Raw genomic sequence first — 20950 nt, 5'->3', positions numbered from 1 at the left:
CAATGAGTCGCCGCAGCAACCTGCCCACCCCCCCCACCCCCACTTCCTGTTTCCTGCACGTAGCAATGGCTATGTGACGCGTCTGCATACCTCAGACGTTAGCGCTGCTGCTGACTTGGCTGTTGCACTCTGATTCACAACCGTTCCTCAAGCGTGCACATGGGAGCGTACGCACACGCACTCAACCCCGAGGCAGCAACTGCTGGGGATTATCGGGAGGGGAAGTGACTATTAAAATGCCTCTCGCCCACTCACCCTGCGTTAGACAGGGAGAGAGTCTGGATAACAAGATGCTAGCTCCTCCAGTCGAGCTCCCATTCAGGCTCCGCCAAAAAAAGAAAAAATAGACCCTCTCGAATAGCCAAATGTTGTCTGTCGTTAAAGCTCTTAAAGGCGATTTAGCATTTGCTGTTATGTGATAACAACCACACTTGTGACTTAGGGATGATTTAGCAATGAATGCAGGTCATTGTCTCTGCGAATGGCATTTCATTTGATGTTGTTTGATGTCACCACAGGCAAGAGCTTCATGCTGACAATCACAGTATTCACCAACCCGCCACAAGTGGCCACTTACCACCGAGCCATAAAGGTCACCGTGGATGGACCGCGTGAGCCCAGGAGTGAGTACAAAGGCACACACATACAGTACAGCATGGGAATATGTTTACACACACACACACACTGCCAACAACATACTTGTTCCTTTAATTTGCCTTTTAACTGGTACAGCGATTTAGTATTAGGAAGCAATGGATCCTACATCTCCCAATATGCAACTCAATAGCATCCTTCAATTAGACTCTGCTACAACATTACAAAGCTCCCTCCGGAGTGCTAAACTTGAAAATCGGTGGCGTTCCCCTTTAACTAAGCTGTGGGTGTGGCTGCACTTAGCCAATGGCAGAAAATTCCCAGCTAAAACGGTGACAGGGTATAAAACCAGTTCATTAATAAACAAACTAAAGGTTTACTGGAAAAGCTTGTGATAGGGTTTAATTAGCAATCAACAGACATTTAATTAAGTCGACTTCTCAGAAAGCAGCCTCAAATGTGACGTTTGAGAGAACGAAATTAAAAAAAAAGTGAGGCAGAATAATCCTGAGAGGGTACACTGGGTAGCAGAACGCCAGCATCAGCTCATTTTAATGGGCCATATAAAAACAACTGAGGAGGGGAAAAAAAACTTTACTATAGCCCTCAGTGCCAACTGGTCTGGCATGCAGCTGTTTCCCCAACCCTCCTCCCTATTCATAAAAAAAAAAAAAAACACATATTCTCATCTCATGGCGTCTCAATGAACAATATCACATCACAAACAACCCGCCCGCCCGACTGCCCCGTCACATATGGCACCAGGGAGCACAGAGACACAGAGGAGCCGGCAGACAGTAGGATTAGTACCACCATCAGTCTCCGTTGTAGGAAACCTGCCCGTGGTGCCAAAAAAGTGCCTCAAACGCTCGCCGTTCTGCCGTACACGCACCCTGAAACAAAGGCACATGCTTATCGTCGAGCACACATGTACTCACAATCACACCCACTTTCTTCCCCTCCATCCCTCCTCGCTCTCGAGCCATCTTGTTTGATCAAAAGCATTTCCTGTGCATCTGTTGTCCCCCGTCAGATGACTTTCAAACAAGTCCCATTATTCGGTGGCGAGCAGATGGGAGTCGGAGCGGAATTTGTTTAGTACAACCTTCAGTTTGTTCTCAACAAAGTCGCAGTCTTAACATTTGTGTCTCGAATGCCTTCCTGGTATTACCTGATGATCCGGTGAGAGGAGTCTGGCAGTTTAAAGAGACTTTACACTTTCGGCCATTGTTCTTCCCTTCTATTTGCGGTCGGAGACAAGCTAAATTCTGCATGTTCCAGCTTCAGTCTCAGGACAGTAATTTAAGCAATAAAGAGTATGTCATCATACGTAACCCCTGAACTTCTTTACTTTGCTGTTAAGTGGTCAGAATTGCAGTGGCGGTGTAATTTACCCAGAAACTACAGCCAGAACACGTCTCCCTCTCAGGGGTCATTAAGCCGAGGTCGGAGGGTGGCAAAACACACATGTGCCCCCTCAACCGCACCTCCCCTCCTCCAGGTTTCCAGCACGGAGAAAGACTCGCAGCTGAGAGCACCGGCTGTCTGCACAACTGCGATTTCTATCTGTGAACGCTTCATTGACACATGGGGGCCTTTGTCGGCCATTACAGCTCTATTTTGTGTTAAATTATTGGGTAATTAGGAGGCCTGTGCTACACCGGGCCCCTTACAGGGAGGGGTCCACATGGAGACACACGGAGAAAGAACAGTGGGCTGTCTTAAGCGAGACACACACTGGCAGTCTGTAAAAACACAGTGTTGTTTCTGGGAAATAAGCTGACAATAACACTCGATTTTAACACGGCCTGGTAACTAGTCTGAAAAGCTAAAAATAGTGTCCATTCTCTATGCTTTTATCAACACTCTTAGACTTTTCCTGATGTTGTCGGACTCGACAGTCTTTTTTTCTCCCTGTTAATGGCTTGCCTGGTTGTGGGTGTCTGATTCAGGAAGGACATTTTGTGTCGGCGTGTTTGATGAGCCTTATGGCAGCCATATGAGCCTTCCTGAGGGATGTCCTTCCCCAGCAGTTCCTCATCTAATATCAGTGGGTGGATAAAGTTGGACCACCCGCGAATGGACGGTGGCTCATATCTCTGAACTGTGGCGCTGAGCTTTAGCTAATTAATTGCGTGGTCAAAGTGACGAATATCAGCAAGGCCCAGTTTAAAGATCTGTGGTATGATTTTCCTCAGAGGTCACGGTGTATGTGTGTGCATATGTGTGGGTACGGTAAGTGGTTAGTCAAGTCCCTCTGGCCACTGTGTTATTAGCGGGAGGCTAACTCGGTTTCTGTGGCTCGCATTGTGCTTAATCGCTTGACAGCTCCTGGTTACCCTGTGGTTTGCCACCGCACCAACAACTCAGCGAGTGTGTGCACATGTATGTGTCCGTGTGTGTGTTCAAACGTACTGTACAGGCATGTATAGGCGTCTCTCTTTGGCCATGTAGATATGATTGCAAATGCATGTATATCTGTCCTTTATGTGTGGACCCAAATGACAAGTTTTGCAGAGAGAGTATGTGTAATGCGTGTCATTAGTCTAGTGTAGCCACAGTGCTGATTCGGGGCAGAGCTAATAGGCCTCATTAAATGTCATTTTGAGCTAATGGACAGGGAGTGGCTGTTTAAACCAATATGCTTTTATAGGTGGTTCTGTCTACTTTCAGTTTCTCCTGATGGTGGCTGCGGTCAGCTGAGACAAACTTCCTCAGTGATAATAGCCAAGCCGTAATAACACAATATACTAGGCTTTCTGTCCAAACCCACTGTTCTCATTATAGTTAATTGATGACAGACAAACATAGGAGGTGACAAAAAACATAGGGTGTCACACGTACTGCGTCTTGCTGTGGCATATTGCAGCAGTTACTGTGCATAACTGAGAGCAAGTAATGTGTGTGTGTGTGTGTGTGTTGTCACTTGTGTGTCAGCGGTGGAGGTTGGCGGTCAGGCCCGTCTCTGCTCTCTGGTGTTTGAAGCAGCTGGGTCTGGGGGGTTTTGGGCTTGGGGACAGGGTCGTGTTTTGGTTCGATTTTGGTCAGGGTGTTAACAAGTCTGGGGAAGAGGCATTGGTTACTTAAAGGCCTGCAGACAATATTAGTGGTTCAGGAAACCTGTCTGCCTAGACAAACTCTTCCTGCGACACACACACATGCTCACACTCACACACGTATGCTACACAATATTTGCAGATATGCTTCTGTATACATTCACAAGAGGAACTTGAATAATAATGGCACCTTTATTCGTATGGCCTTTGAAAACAAGATATGAAGTGCTTCATACAGCAATGGAGATAAGATAATGCCTAAATATAACAAAGATAAGATAATAATAATATATAGACAAAAGGGAACAATTCAAGTAAAATATAAATGACAATAGATGAGCGTGGCTAATAGCAGGTTGGAAATTATGAGCACAAAAATGCATACAAAGGGACTTAAATGAAGTTGACGTAGAAGTAGCAAGCCTAAGTTACACCGGCAAAGACTTCAAAAGTCTGGGAGCCCTCCCAGCGCAAGCTCGGCCACTTCTAGTTACTAACCTGGGAACCTAGACACAGCCAGGAGGCCCTTGCCAGAGGACCTGCAGGCTGTGGTCCAGCTCACAAGGGGCCAGGGGTTGACAGATGCATTTTGGAGCTAGACTTAATGTTGTTAAGATCCTTGCTGCCCTACTTTAGACCAACTGCAGTGGAACTCTTAAACATGAATAAAAAGAGTTACAATAATCTCCAAATGTGATCAAGTAGAAGCAACGGATAACTTTCCTCGAGGTTGGCGGAAGATAAAAAAATGATCTCATTCTTGATATGATTTTTGAGTGAAGAAAGCAGAACTGTAAAACCCTCTTGACCCGAGGATGGAAACAGGACTCCAGAGGTTATGATATATGTCACGACTCCTAAGGTTATTACGGATGAGCAATATGAAGTTGAACTTACATTTACTGCTGTTTAGGATATTGTTAGACATCCAGCTTGCCAGGGTAGCTAATGTGTGACAAGATTATTGCTTGTATGGTCATGTGTTATTGATGCATACGACTGGATGTCATCTGCATAAAAAGGCAACTTAATATTATATTTGTGAATAATGTCCCTTAAAGGGAAGCATGCAATACGGAAAACAAAAGTGGACCTAAAACTGAGCCTTGTGGCACACCACAAGTGAGATGGGCAGCGAAGGAGGATGCATGGTTCACTGTATTAAATGCAGCACTAAGCACTAACACCCATACTCACTCAAATTCACTCAGACAAACACCCACTCACCTGCACAACCTTGTAGGAGTGGTTTCCCATTAAAACTCTTCAAAAAAAACTGCCACCTTGAGTGCTGCTAGGCTGAAAGCAGCATGAGTATGTGAGTGGATGCCATTAACATGTCTGTCATGATGACACCACGAGGCATACAAACTGTGTCGTCACACACACATGCCGTGACATGCGCTTGTAGGGTATTATTACCTGCTGTAAGGCATCGGCTCTGTTTCTGACAACAGCCGTTTGTGCTCAGTGCTAAATGCTAAGATCCTCACATATGCTAATTACATGGTACCACACTATTCCGATTATGTCAGCCTTTTGAATTATGTACAGGAATGCGTGGGCCTTGTATGTTTCTGGATTATCATGCCTTGTCAGTGCTTGCCTCAAGCAGCATGTCCAAAAGAATAGAATATTTTTTACAGCATCCAGGTACCTAAAGAGGATTTTAGAAGACTCAATACTCTTTTCTCCCTCACAGACAGTTACACACCCACAACTATCTGCTGCTGCCTTACTCAAAACAGCTTTTAACAATGGGAGCCGGACAAATAAAACTCACCCTAAACATCAGGAGGAAAAGGAATGAAAAGAGGGAGGGAGGGAGGGGGGAAAAGAGAGAAGAGAAGAAAAAAAAAAAGACTGCAGGCTTTTCCAGAGGCAGTCAGTCAGTTGAATGTCTTATGAAGTTCCTTGAAGAGGTGCCAAGGCCTTTACAACGCGAAACACAAAATCATTCAGTGAGAGGGAGAGACAGAGAGGAAGACAGCGGGATAAAGAGAGAGAAAGGGAGGCAGAAAGTGAATAATAAAAAGAGATAACGATTATGAAAGAGGGCCTGGAGTTGGTTGGCCCCGAGCTGCAGTTAAAAAAAGAAAAAGAAATCTCGGAGGGATTTGAATCAAAGCACTTTAATGTGAGCAGAGAGGTGCAGAGGGAGCACACGCAAGCGTGTGTGTGTGTGTGTGTGTGTGTGTGTGTGTGTGTGTGTGTGTGTGTGTGTGTGTGTGTGCGCTCTTTATACTTTGTACAATATCGTACAAGTGTGTATATAATGTATTTTTGTGTTCAATAAATGTTTCGCCTTTGGGAATTGTTGTGTATGGCTGTGTGTGTATGTAAGTGTGTGTGTGTGCCCTTCCCTTGCCTGGCTTGCTTCCTCCCGGCTGGAACGCATGGACCACACAGACCGCTGGCAGCGCTCCACGACAGCCTGGCTCCCCCCTTCTCTCCGTCTCCTTCTCTCCTTCGCTCGCTGCCTCATCTCCTGCACCTCCTCTCTTTTTCACTTCTTCCTCTTTTCTCTTTTTTTTTCCATTTCTATTTGTGTTGTCTCCCCTCATCTCTTTCCCTCCTCCCTCCCTCCCTCCTCTCCCTTTACACCAGACCCCCATGGTAGACGGGCGTCTGGCTCACCCACTCAGCGCTTTTCCTTTCGAGCCACGCTCTGCCAGTTTCAGATTGCCACCTGAAATAATTCATTGTCTCTGACCGCTCACAAAAACAACATGGCCACTGTGAGGGCTCCAAATAAAAAAAAAAAAAGTGAATTATGGAGGCAGTGTATTCATTCATCGGCTTCACTGGCTGTTCCACTGCGAGATGACTGACACACACACACACACACAGACACACAAACACAGACTGGCTGATTCAACCCAGGCTCCATGAGCATGGGGGTTTTTCTGAATCAGCCCCAAAGATACATTCATCCAAGCTCACCCAGTGATCATAAACCAGCCTGAAGGGCTTAGAGGGCATGACGCGACACCAAATTTCTAAATTATCCCATTTATCCAGAATTTTCTGGCGCTCTGCATTTTCCTCACGTGTTACTTATACAGGCAGCAGGCAAGAGAATGTCCTAGTGATGTGTCTGTAGTGATAGCTGAAACTGCATGTGTTGGGGGGGGATCTTTAAAGGATAAACTGACATGTAGCAAGCTCAACCTACCAGCACCTCTAAAGCTCACTTATGACGCTTAATATCTTGTTTGAAATATATTTTATTATCTTTAGACAGAGTCAAGCCAACTGTTCTCCCCTGTTGCCGGTCTTCATGCTAGGCTAAGCTAGCCGGCTGCTGACCGTAGCTTCATATTTACCATACCGACACTTTTTAGGCCTTGGAACTAACTAACCTCGCAAAAAAAGGGGGGTATCTAAAGGAATATTTTCAGCCAGGACATATGAGGGAGCAGCTATCTATTTGTCAAAGATCTCTGTGCTCAGACTCAGATCCAATCTAATGCTTCCATTAATTACAGAGGACTCATAGTCTGTTTGCCTACTTACTCTTACTAACTGTTATCAGATCAGCAGGGGCGAGTTGAATCCGGACTTATGTCTCAGGGACGGCTGAAATAATACTATTCTAGGATCACTGTGCAACTGTGTGATTAGAGATACTATCTATAGAGGTGTTATCTCGTCGTTATTAATCTTTTTTTAAGTGTGCATGTGTGTGCACGTGTGAGCCTGTACTGCATGTGCATGTGCAAGGGTGTATGCATGATGCATGTCTGCAAATGTGCATGATTGCCTGCGTAGACGTGTGTTTGCATACGTCCATACTTGTATGTGTGTGGGTTTCTACGTGTGTGTCTGTGTGTGTGTGTGTGTGTGTGTGAGTGTGTGTGTGTGTGTGTGTGCAAGCTGCTCACATCTGGTCTGAATCTGTCCATGTTTCCGGCCGCTGGCTGGGCAGGGAAGTGGCAGGCGCTATCGAAAATCTCCGCTGTTTTCACAGGGATGATGGGAATCTCAGGGACTTTCCCTACGGCAGTGAAATCATCCGCCTTTCCCGCTCCTTTAAATACCCCCGGCTCATTCCTCCGCCCTGCTTGGGTTCCGATAAAACAGCTGAGACGTCTTGTGTTTGGCAACAGTTGTAGTCTAAAAGGTGTAATTAACTCATGAAAAACTGTATTTACTGTCAAGGCAGGCTAAACTAATGGACTTGAGGTCGTTCTGTTTGGAGTGTAAATTGGACCTTAATGTGGTGGTTGACATGCTGCATTCCTATAGGATAAAAAATACGCTGGTTTCCTTGAAACTGGGTTGCATCCATAGGTTTCCTGACAATATGGCTGTCCAGGGTGGAAACTGAGAGCTACTGAAATTGCGACAAGATTAAGAGCCCCGGTGACAGAGAGCTGGCTTGTCCTACAGATCAGAACTTTCTTTATCTCCTTAAATATACGTGTAAATATCGTTTATCTGCCTGTATTTTGTGATCTTCCTCACAGATGTCGAAATGCTAAACCATCTCTAACTATTTCACCATTCCCTGTGCTCTGTGCTCAGCACTGTGTCCTCCTGACTGGTTTCGGATCCATCCAGTGCTCTTAATTTACTGGTCATCAGGGTCTCTTCCTCTCCATGTGCCTCCTCCCCCTCGTGCCTGTCCCCCTCTGTCTCCCCTCATCTCCCTCGGTCTCCCATTGCTATTTATTCCCATCACTAGGAGACGGGCTGTGCACAAAGCCCGCACTGTGTCCCGAGGCTTTTTTAGAATAGAAATTTGGTCTGTCGAAAATGGAAACGCTATGATTGACTGGGCACAGCTTGCACAGAGAGATGAGGAATGCCAGCGAGAGGCACAAATTATCCGCAGCAACGATGGGGGAAATATTATTAATGAAATGTGGCCATGAATTATGTTATAAAGCGAAAAACTTCAATGAGCTGAGGTTTTCAAGTAGCCGATATTATTTGCCTTCCGAAGCAACTATGTAAAGAAGCGGATGATGAGATTGTTTATTTTGAACTGGACGATGCCAGTCCGGTCACGTCATTGTAATAATAGTCATTGGTCCGTCTGACTGTCACCGGCTGCATTTCCACTCCCGCCACTCTCGCGTCGTTGCAGATCAGAATTCCAAAATAAATGTATTTATTTTGAGGAGTCACTTGGTTTTATGAAAGCATATCTGTGGCTAAAATATTTATGTTTTGAACTTGTTGCAGGGGAAACATGATACACATCGGATGAGGCCGTTTAAAAAAATATAATTTTGTTTTCATTTGGCTTTTATTTGATGGTGAAAGTGACATAAAAATCTGCAGAGAGAGAAAACGGTTGTGCTGACATTAGGGCTGGGCAAAAATTCAATATAATAATTTGTCATCTTTCGATAAATCATCATATTGAGATATTGCAATACACAAGTACGTCGTCTAAGTTGATAATAACAAGCACGTGCTAACAAATCTCTCAAAAAATCTGATTATGTTGCTCAAAAGTTCTAAATTAAATGAGGAAGTTCTTTTCATTTGTCAAGTGTTTAATTCACATAAAATGACATGAAACCATGTGGTTATTTCATATAGACTCTTTAATTATTGAATTACCAGAAAACATTGCTATATTGTGACATCGTTATCGAGAAATGAAATGACCTATATCTGGATAGAAGATTTTAGCCGCATCGCACAGCCCAAAGTGACATGCGACAAAGCTCCACAGCATGGGGGGGGGTTAGTACACTATTGGACTATTAGTCCACAAGGACCCCCGGTGGATTTTCTGTGGTCTTCGATCTTTGTGATGTTTCTGAAGATCTCCTCTCCCTCCACTACAGACACCCAGTCCTGTAGGTGTCGTGCCAGGCCTTTGTTCCCGCCCAGGCAGCAGGCAGGTTGGGCTGGATTCTGAAGTAGCTCGTTGTTTCTGCCCCGAGCCAGCTGGAGCTCTGCCAAGCACAGCGGGAGTTTCTACTCTTCTCTGTTTGATATTTACTTTACCGCCTTTACAGGAGAGCTAGTGCGAGACCAGACAGACACACTGACACAGACCTGTCAGGGATTAAGAAAAAGAAAAAGAAAGGACTGTGTGTGCGTGCGTGCGTGCGTGCGTGCGCGTGCGTGCGTGCGTGCGTGCGTGCGTGCGTGCGTGCGCAGGCCTCTCTTTCTACCCCACCTTTGCTAAACTATAGTCGACACCTGGGCCCCGGGCCATGTTTTGTTGTGGTTCCCACTACAGGGCTGATAGGGCTGCTGAAATAGAGAAGGGCTGAATCAGCCGGAGCGAGTGACACATTGTCTTTGTTTGTGTGCGTGATCTATGTGTTAGCAATGTGCGTGTGCTGAATTTGCATATTGGAGAGATCTAGCGTTAGGGATACAAACAGTGTAAAAGTATTGGCAGAAGAATACAGGAAATGCTGGAATATATTTGGCACCAGTCATGACCCCTGCGGGGATAATGGAGCTGATGGCGTGAGAGCTTGTGTTTACCTGAGGAAGAAGCCTCGGGTTGAAACTAAACATACAAGCAACTTCTCAATCTCCCCGTCGCTCGTTTCGCTTTTCTTTCTCTCTCATGCGAGGCAATACGAGATAATTGCCCAAGTCTTTGTTAATTAGCGGGACGTAGCATCCCATTTCAAACAGCCTGCCCTTTTGCTTCATCTTTGTGTCGGAGCACAAACGATGTTTACCAAGCAAGGCATGGCGCTCCAGAAGAGCTGAGTCATTAACTGATATTACGGAGAATAACTGACAAACTGCACGCCAAGATGAACAAACAAGTTAAGATCATGCGCATGCAACAGTTAGAAACACTTTGATGAAACATAATCATTTTTTCCACCACACCTCCCAATAAAACACTGTTTTTGTGTGTCCACAGGACATCGTCAGAAACTTGAGGACCCTCCCAAAGCTGGTCTTTTTTCAGACCGCCTTAGTGAGCTTGAGAGGATGAGGGTGAGGGTGGCCATTCCCACTCAAGGGCCCCGGCCACCTCTCAACACAGGGCCCAACTCCTTCAACCAGGGACAGACGCAGATAACAGGTGAGCAGCCGGTTCCTTCACCTCAGACCCAGAAAAGATTAGGTGTTCTTAGCACCATAACAGCAAGCCTCCGCCCCTCGTGAAGTGTCACAGATCTTACTGTTCTGTAGCTGATCTTGACCTCTGACCCCAGAAATATATTTCAAAGTGTATGTCATCTGTCAGAGGTGTCATACCATCAAATGATTTCCTTGTACTGAACAATGAAACCTTTTTATATCCACAATTAATATAATTACAGCTCTCTTTCAGCCTGGTTTAATTAAGGCTAGGCGATCATTCAACATAATAACAATAATTATTCGTCATTATAGTATTATGATACGATCAAAAGTCAGTTGGCATAAACATATGTGAAGAGTTACGTCTGAAGTGACACACAACAGTGGAACACACTTTATTGCTTTGAACATCAATTTGATTATTTCATATTTAATTATCTATTAGCGATATTGAGATTTGACTGAGCGCTGTAGGAAGGTTACCTCGCCTGCCGGCTGGAGTCTCACGATGTCTCGTGGTTTAGGTGTGTGTGGCGTCACAGAGAGGGGACTGCTTGTTCTAAACAACAATGGCGGCTCCTAAAGAGGTTAGCGTAGATGCTGCAAGAGCATCATTTAAATCGGAACTGGAGAGTATTTGATTATTGAAAGAAGAGGAAAGATCGATGGAAAAGATGTGTTTGCTCTTCTCCCATCTGGCTTTGGTAGGAGTGTGATTGACCGATGCTTCATCCGATCGCCGCATGTATTTTGAAAGTAACAGCTTCTCAGATGGTTCCGTGTAACAAATGCCGAACTGCATTTTTTTCCACTTCCGGTTCCCTCGTCTCAAAGTCAATGTTTTTTTTTTAATGGGTTTTGGTTAGATGCCTGAAATAAGGTCTCTGGTTGACAGAAGCTTAAGAGATTGTAACGTTTTATTCTACGATATGAAATTCGTCAATAAAAATCCTGTCGTCTTTTTGACGAGGGAACCAGTGCGGTGCTAACTTCCGGGTAGGCCACCAGAAATACATCGTCCCTGCAGCACTACAAAATATAAAATTGTATTTGACACCCAAACTGCCAAGTAAATCCAAATATAGCATTCATTGAAGAGGTAGAAACATCCACAATATGCACCACAAATGTTCTGTACCGTGTCCTAAAGGGTATCACCGAATAAGCAAGCAGGCTGAGTCACGAGCTAAGCAACACTTACTGTCAGGTGAGATATCAAACCCCCAACTGGAGCCATGTGCACATCGTGACCGGACCACAGAACGTCCACGTCTCTGCCCCGTCACTCATATCAATCTCCTAGAAGGTAACAGCATCTCTCACGACTGGGGATGGCTGCTACCCGATCGCCTACACCTCTGGAGGCTCGTCCCAGGTCGTCATTTAGCTCTTAGTTACCGTCTGGCACGGCTTTGCAGTGTTACTTAGTGGATCATTTGAGGGATGGTTAAACAGCGTAGCGCTCTGGTGGCGAGCGGAGACTATTATACACCGGATTGGACATTAATTGCGTGTGAGTGCAAGTGTAAATACTTTGAGGTGAAGCTTGAACTTTAAGTGCAGCTGTGATTAGAGCAGTAGCCCTACAGCCCTCTCACATGTACCTCTTCAACTGATTTTAAAATGGATGTTATCGAACACAATTCATTACATGATGTGGATATTAATGTTTTTATACAGTTGAACTGTTATTGAGTTCGATTTTTGGTCCCGTTTGCACACAATGCAACATCGGCCGACTTTCATGCTCCACGATTGTGTTGCAATGCAGACACACACAATAAAGTGTGTGCTGGTTGTCTGCTGGTGTGTTTACGCCCTGGTTGTTTGCCAGCAAGGCTTTCTGTGCCTCAGCTGCAAGCACAATGTTTTATAAGGCAAACAGGAAGATCTTCTCTTGGAGGGTAAACATTAGATGTGTCATTACGGCGGCTGTTGCTGAACTGATACTTAACCTCTCAACCCTAAGCCCAGAGAAACAGAGACACTAATACTGCCTGCAGTTGTTGTGAATGTTACTGTCCATTTGGTACCCAAACAAAAAAATAGAGCATTTTTAACCAGCTGATGGGCAACCGCTAATTATTCTTTCTTTCATTTCCTGTCTGTTTCTTTCTCTTTGTATGGCTTTTTTTTTTTTCTCCTTCCTCTCCTTCCGTCGCTTTCCTTCTCCCCATCAGACCCTCGTCAGTCCCAGTCCTCTCCTCCCTGGTCGTACGAACAGACGTACCCGTCCTACCTGAGTCCCATGGCGTCCCCCTCAGTCCACTCCACCACCCCCCTCTCCTCCAGCCGAGGCACGGGTCTGCCCGCCATCAGCGACGTGCCTAGACGATTGCCAGGTAGAACCACTACTCTGCCATTGTGTGAAACCACCCGGTCTCATTGTCCCATCGGGGCGGCCTGAACTGCTGCAAAAAAATCCAGATAATTCATTTTTCTTTCGCGATAGACGGAGGGGGAAGGGGGAGTGAGAGCGACAGACATGCACGCAAAACTCACTGTCAAAAGCAGGAACATAAACAGAGACTACAAAAAGAAAATCGACACGCTACGACTAACCAGAGACCAATACAGCGCACTGAGCTGCTATTGGCTCGTTCACGAATGAGGCATGTTAGTCAGAGCCCGACTGTTTCTCCAGAGAGCGGTTTTGGATGGCGTGGATGACAGTGGAGGGGAAAAAAGCGATTGTTTCCGTTTTTTTCCCCCTCGCTCAAAGCCTTTGATCCTAGAGGAGTATGGGTAATAACAGGCCCGGGGATAATAACAGGCTCGTGACTGACGAATAAAGTGTCTTTATGGCAATACGCTACTCTCACAAGGCATTCTGGGTAATTGCCTCAGCCTCAGTCTGTTTGCCATAACGGCAGCATCTGTGTTCCAATTTGTCTCTGTTCCTTTAAACTCCCTACATGCCGCCAGACAAGTTTGTACCCCGTACACCTGTTTGACTCACTGCCATGTGAGTTGTTTTTTTTCTACCTTACCTTTTTTTCCCTCTGTTTTCTTCTTCTGAAATACTACACCCTCCTGTGTGTGTGTGTGTGTGTGTGTGTGTGTGTGTGTGTGTGTGTGTGTGTGTGTGTGTGTGTGTGTGTGTGTGTGTGTGTGTGTGTGATTACGCGACGTAGCCGTGTGACTCTGCATTAGAGAGGGTTTAAAATCCAGCCAGCTGCCTTGTCAGCTTTGATTAGTTCGGTCTTTCCTTTCAGCTTTCATCTCACAAGCGTCAGGCTTTGTTCTCAAAGAGACACGCGTGCACGTGAGCGCAGGCCCCCGGAAAAAAAAGAAACTCGCCCTTTACCCGCTTGCACACCTCGGGCGCTTAATGCCCCCCTAAGTGATGCGACTAAGGCTCTCAGATCTCTGGAGATCATGTTGACACCTCGCCAGGCTGCTCTGTAACAGTATCCAGCCACAGAACATACCGACAAGTACGAGCTGAAGCTGTTATGGACGCTCCGGTGAAAACTCTGCAATGCCCCCCCCCCCCCCCCCCCCCCCCCACACACACACCTCTACGCGTACACCTTCACGCAACCCGGCTCGTGTAGTGGAAAAGCTACAGTTGCTAAGAAGCGATTGCAAAAGTTCACCAGTCAAGTAAAACACCTAATTCGGAAGTGATACTCTAGAGTTTGTAACTCTAGAGTATCACAATCCTTCCAATCCTTCCAAATATTTAGACATTGTTCCACTGTGGTTTCATTTAAACTAATAAAAGTTCGATCTGGCTCATCATCACAGGGCACGTTTGAGCACTAAAATAGGTCCAAATGTTAAAAGCAGGAGTTTTATTGAACAGCGCCAGTCATGTCTGAGCTCACACTGCTCCTCCACAGCGGAGACAATCACCTACTATTCCTGTCAGATTAAAACACATCTCGTGGAAAGAGGAAGTTTAAAGGCCCTAATTGGCAGCATATGCTATCTGACGCTAGCGACAAAACCCGGCTTCGCAATTCCTCCCTGCACATAAACACTGCGTCTCCCCCCTCCGCTCCTCTTCCCCGCCACCCCCTGTCCTCTCGCAGCAGACATGGTGACACAGAAGACGCCTGGTGATTTATGATAAGAGCGCCATGGCTGGACTAAACCACTGAGAGGAGACGGGAGGGAGGGAGGGAGGGAGGGAGTGCGAGAGGGGGAGGACCTCCTATTCTCCTTAAACTCTGTGCCCGGCGCGAAGCTAGCCACAGCCAGTTAGTGGTTTCTGGGTATTTTTTAAGGGATGAAGCGAAGAGAGGAACGAAGGGTGAGATGGAGCAGCTCCCTCTCTCCTCTCTCTCTCTCTCTCTCTCTCTCTCTCTCTCTCTCTCTCTCTCGCTCGGGCGCGTGCACACGGACACACAGACGTACACACACACGCTGGAGCCGATGGGAGGCGAGGAGAGGAGCCACATCAGAGCTCAGCCCTGCCTCATTATGGATCTCATGGAAACTGTTTCTGCTCAAAGTGTTTCCACATGTGCAGCTCCTGATTCATCCCAACTGCTTTTTTATGTGCATACAGTATTCACACACACACACACATACATACATACACACACACACCCTACCACCCACCCACACACACATTTGCATGCATAAACAGTTATGCAGATACACATGCGCCAACACACACACGGAAACACGGAAACACGGAAACATATTAAGGCACGTGCATGCGCGGGACTTCACTGATGTGTTTGTTAACTTCATCGAAACTTGTGAGTTGACAGAAAAAAAACGAGTTGATGAATATCACAATATTTGTAGATGAACGCTTTTCCATAACTGTGCCCACGAAACCCATTAGCCTAAATGAGTCAATGCACATATCTGGCTGAAATACTCAATCACGTATAATCCGGTTTGCTACTGTTTCATTCCTCAAGGGACTTATTTGTTAACTTCAATTACTCTACAAGACAAACTACGAAATAGTTTAAGAGTCCAAAGCCACATTTCAAACTGACAAAGTGGTAAGAAGAACTGTTCCTGCTTGCATGATGATGTCTGCTGTACTGAGAATCCTAAAGAAATGAATGTTTTCATGTGTCAACAGGTTCCTCCGACCTGAGCCCGTTCCCCGGTCAGTTCGAGCGTCAGTTCGCGGGCCTCCCCCCCCTCACGGAGACCCGCTTCTCCAGCCCTCGGATGCACTACCCGGGCACCTTCACCTACACCCCGCCCGTCACCTCCGCCATGTCGCTGGGCAGCGCCCACTACCACACCTACCTTCCCCCTCCTTACCCGGGCTCCGCCCAGAGCCAGAGCGGACCCTTCCAGACCAGCAGCACGCCCTATCTCTACTACGGCGCCTCGTCCGGCTCGTACCAGTTCTCCATGGTTCCCGGCGGGGATCGCTCGCCCTCCCGGATGATCCCGCCTTGCACTAGCGCCTCCACGGGCACCTCCCTGGTGAACCCCAACCTGCCCAGCCAGACGGAGGGAGGGGTGGACGGCGACGGGAGCCACAGTAACTCCCCGACCGTTCTCAACCCCGGAGGCCGTATGGATGAGGCTGTCTGGAGGCCATATTGAAGAAAACCAACGGGGCGGAGATCGGAAGTCAACTGATGTTGTGGTTTGAAAGCACAAAACCTTTTTTTTTTCTTCTTTTTTTATTGAAAAGGGGATTTTTGAGCTCTCATCAGCTATCTCTGCTTTTTACTTGGAAATTAAGGTAGAGATAAAAAGAAGAAGAAAACAGACTCGTACGGACTTGTCTTCCTGGAATGTGTTTTGACCAAGACACTACAAAGGGAGTCATTCTCACAGCAATAATGAGAGAGACATTTCTGGTTTACTAGGCCCAAGTGGATGAGACATTATTTCAGTTTTATTATAATCCACAAGCTAAGGGATGCTTCAAACAATATTTGTAAAAGACTGCCTCTTTTGTATAGTGTTTGTATTTCAATAAGGCTTTTTGCAGAGCATGTTTTTGTACTACGACAATATCAAGATGCAAGTTAGGCACTGAGTAGCAAGTGATGAGAGTAACACATATGTTACCTTCAGTGGTATGGACAGTAAATTTGCTTTAAACCAATTAATTTAACTTGTATATTGTGGGTGAAACGTTGATGTAGATTAAGGCGTTTTCTTAGTTTTAACTTATAAAGCCATAAATTATGTATTGTATTTGAAACTTGAGTCAAAGAAGTGTAATCTGAATATTTTTGATGCATCTATATGACTTAAGTTAAAATGATTTTTTTTTTTTTTTGATTGGTAATTTAAGAGAGTGAGAGGTTTAATCTTTTTTTTCGTAGTACCCAAAGATTTAAATCGTTTCGAATATGAAATGTAATATCCAAAGAGTATTGCGACATGTTTCTTCTGGTGTAACTTTCACTTCAACTGCTCCACACGTCAAGAGCCCGACGTCCTCGCTAGGCGTTCACACACATTTGGCATTTATTGAGCAATAACTGGTGTTGTGCCTCTTGGCAGGATACCTTGAAAGAGAGAAAAAAAATGATTATCCGTCGGGGAAATTCAGCTTGATTTCTTTGGTTTGTCTAGTCTGACATGCGCACAGATATTTGTGTATTTTATTGTCCAAATAAGAAATGGTACGTTTACACATGTAGCCCAAAGATTATTCTGTCAACACGCCTAGTCGGTGCTCCGAGTGCGCTCCAAAGCAGCCGGTCAGACTTTAAGGTTCACTTATTTTACGATACATCAACTCAGGACTGGAATAATCCCTGGATGATCTCAAATTCCATCTTTTTTTTTTTTCCGTATCCAGTCCGGCTGAATCCTCTGTCAAGGTTGTCGGGAAAACATGCCAATATCATGTGCAAGAGATGGCTTTGAAAAAGTTTGTCTTAGTGTGTGACACACACGTGGGTACTTTCTTTGTTTGTTCCTTTTGCTTTTTTGTTCTCTTTCAGTCTCTGAGACTGGAAAGGAAATATCACAGCTAAAGACAAAAGAGACTGTGACATTCCTTCTCACAATTATTTATTTCCCCTTCTTTTATTTTATTCTTTTGCTTTTGCCGACATGGTTTTCCTGATAGATGTGTACCATCCACACTCACCAGTGTCACAATCTAAAAAGGACCAGTATGAAAGGAGGTCTGATATTTTCCCTTTTTTTTTTATTTAGGAGTTGAAGTTAAAGGAAAAAGTGCAAAAAAAAAAAACAGAAGTGATTGGATGCAGCTGCTGGCAGCAAACTGGTAACCAAAAAATATGGGAGACTTGTGTATGTTTGTTTCATAAAGCACTTATTTCTTGTTTTATTTCTAGCAGCACTTGCGGCGGGCTGCCAGCAGGGCTCGTGGTTTTGGTCCTCAGTGCCGATTTAACGCAACTGGAGTCACACACACACACACACACACAATGGATAACACTTGGCCAAACAAGCCATTTTACATTGGAGTTGAATCTGATCTCACAAGGCAGTTGGTATTTGTTTGAAAAGAAAGCATTTGCCTTGCTTTCATACAGTATGATATTCAGTGCATGAAGGTAATATAATAACCCAATTTGAAAAGCTGAGAAAAACACGGCCCTGTCCAAGACTTCAAGCTTTTCATTGAAGGTTTGCACGCAGTGCCTCTCTTCCAGTCTCTGCAGAGGATGTTGTGAACTCACTTAATGGAATTGAACATGTCACACTACATTTCCCCAACTGCTCCAGCCCAAGTGAAGTCTCTTTTTTTTTTTTTTTTGCTGTTACAGTGTAACATAAGAGAGCGAATAAAAAGCTTTTAGATTGTCGTGATTTTATAGCTTTTCTTCCCCGTTACAAATGTATTCAGTGTCTCCATAGTAACTATGCACATCTGTTGGAATTTATTTAATCTGCTTTTTTTCTTTCCAAACTTTGAACAGGAAATGGTCTTTTGAAAACTGTTTACACATCAACGCAGCACTGACATCCCACGTTGTCCTCATCTGCTTTTGTTTGTGTTTTGTTTCTTCTTCTTCAGTAAACAAGGTTCATCCCTTCTTCTTCTTTTTCTTTCCTTTGGTTAAATGTTGCGTACAAACCTTGTATTATTTAATGATCAACATGTATGATGTCCAGGAACCATACCGTACCCTGCTCTTATGTAAAGTTTACTTCTTATGTCTTTTGTTGTGCTTCTTCTCTCATGAACTGTCAGGAAAATGAAATTAATGGAGACTCCATTAGTAGCTGGTACGTTTCATAAAGATCATCAAGTGAGTTTTTTGTTGTTGTTTTTTTTAAAGGGACAAACAGACCTGACAACAGTGAGTGAAATTGGCATTGTGATTGTACATTTTGTTTATTTTAAGAATAAAATAGGAATTTTGTAACTTAATTATTCTTCTCTATCTATTTTCATTTAAAGCCCCCTCCTCCGCTAAAAACAATGGTGTTTTCCTTTCTCTCACATAATGACGTGTGTTGTTGACGTGACATGTTATTTTCACTTCCACGTTATTTTAATGAACAGAAATATTTTTTTTCATCCGCTGAAAACTATGTCCTCCGGTGCGACACCATAACCTGATTTTAAATTGGGCAATTCCATGGACAACTTTATTTAGTTGAAGGACCCCATTTAAACGTGTGTTACTGAAGCCCCCTGTGAAGCCACATACGTGCACATACGTACGTTTTTGTCTCAGAATTGTTAACTTTCTTTCTTTAGTTCAAAGGTGTGTTTTGCTTTTTGTTTCTTGAATGAATGACGTTCAAGCGGAGTTTAACAGGCGGTTTTCTCGTTCATCTGCTTGAAGGTGGAACGTTTTTATGTGTCTTTGCTTAAAAACTATTTAAGACGTGTAGGTACGAGCAGAATTTGGTGACAACTCACAACTATCTGATCAGGGGTTTTTTCTGTGGACAATTGAAGCCTCCAGTGCACAAACACTGAGAAGTATAGGAGACACCTTTTTCTCCAGGTTTTTAAATTTACAATATTTACATATTGATAGATTTTTATTTTTTGAAAGAGGGAGAAGTGTGTTAAGATTTTAAAACTGTGTAATTTAAGTTTTTTTGGAGAACCATATTTTCTGGATATCTGGATTATATTTCTGCTGCCGATTCCCATTTAGATATAAAGGTCCACCACTGAGCACACTCTTAGTTCTCCAAGAACGTCACATCACTTGTTTAAAGGGGACACATCATGAAAAACTCACTTTTCCGTGTGCACATGCATCTGGAGTTCCTACCAACCCACAAACTATAAAATAAAACAACCCAGTTTTTTTGTGGGCTGCCTGGATCACAAAACATGTGTTTCAACAAGCCAATTAGATTTGGCTCCTCTTCCTATGTCACATGGTTCATTAGAATATAAGGCCCTCCCACCTGAGTGTCTCCTCCCACGTTTTGAGAACTACCTTTGCAAAGGTGCACCAAATGTTTCATGCAAGACAATCAGCAATCAACAGGTATACTCAGACAGACAATATTAGAAAAATAATGCATTTTTTGGAACATTAAAGCATGTAAACATGTTCTAGTATAAACCCAAAACACAAGTATGAACCTGAGAATGAGCATGACATGTCCCCTTTAATCTTGTCTGTAACAAGCAGATTGTCCGAGCGTGTTGCGCGTACAAAGCCCATTTAGCGGTGTCATCATGGTCTGCCGCTCCGTCTGCACCAACATTGTCTTTGGACGGGGGACTAAGGCGGGCTGGGGCCCCCGGCACGCTCAGCCAGACTACTACTGCCACTGCCGCTGCCATGGCTTCATTTCAAAGGTACACTGGGAAACCAGAGAGATGGAGACAGGAACAGAGACAGGGAGACCCAGGGAAGCTGTTTTACATTATTCCAAGACATAATAGAGCCAATCTAAGTGTGCGCACACACACACACACACACACGTACACATGCTGAAATAGAGACGAGAAGGAGAGCTACACCATCCCTTGTGTTTTTTTCAAGGTTCAGATTGGGAACATTCTCGGGATTTCCCTGAATATAGATTGCGTGGAAAAAGGTCCCGCTGGTTTCAGGTTCACATTCGCAGCATTCTCAGCCATGTATAGCAATTATAATAATGAACTCGGGACGAGCAAAGGGACCCAGACACCCAGAGAAATTAGCATAATGTCCTGCACGCACGGGGAGAGACAGCAGAGCCGAGGCAGACTCCTTTAAGAGGGCTCGGTTTGGAGCTTTTGTCCCCCCGTTCAATTCGGCGGTTGCAGAATGATGCCAGCGATGATGTGCGCTTGATTTTTAATACCAGCTTGTAATGTAGCCTTGCAGCACAAGGGAGACTGCACTCTCTTACTTATGTTATGCAATCAACCGAGAAGAATACAAGCAGGAGTTTGTGAG

At 44.8% G+C, this 20950-nt stretch overlaps 1 protein-coding gene across 4 annotated transcripts in view; it reads left to right on the top strand.

Annotated features, from left to right (window-relative positions):
• Nucleotides 1-19816, top strand: part of runx2b (RUNX family transcription factor 2b) — a 41131-nt gene extending 21315 nt beyond the window's left edge. The window contains exons 3-7 of one of the 4 annotated variants that reach the window (XM_076084605.1): nt 519-623; nt 10504-10668; nt 12851-12981; nt 13017-13036; nt 15695-19816. In XM_076084605.1, the coding sequence (XP_075940720.1) occupies nt 519-623; nt 10504-10668; nt 12851-12981; nt 13017-13036; nt 15695-16199 (926 nt within the window). In that variant the 3' untranslated portion in view covers nt 16200-19816. The other 3 variants (XM_076084604.1, XM_076084607.1, XM_076084606.1) reach the window with 3 other exon arrangements.
• The last annotated feature ends 1134 nt before the right edge of the window (nt 19817-20950 follow it).

This window comes from Anarhichas minor, unplaced genomic scaffold (genome assembly GCF_050575085.1).
Source record: "Anarhichas minor isolate MPS153535 unplaced genomic scaffold, ASM5057508v1 ptg000136l, whole genome shotgun sequence".
In the NCBI taxonomy this organism is placed as follows: Eukaryota; Metazoa; Chordata; class Actinopteri; order Perciformes; family Anarhichadidae; genus Anarhichas; species Anarhichas minor.
The sequence above is the reverse complement of the archived record's forward strand: the minus strand, read 5'-3'. Positions and strand labels throughout refer to the sequence as shown.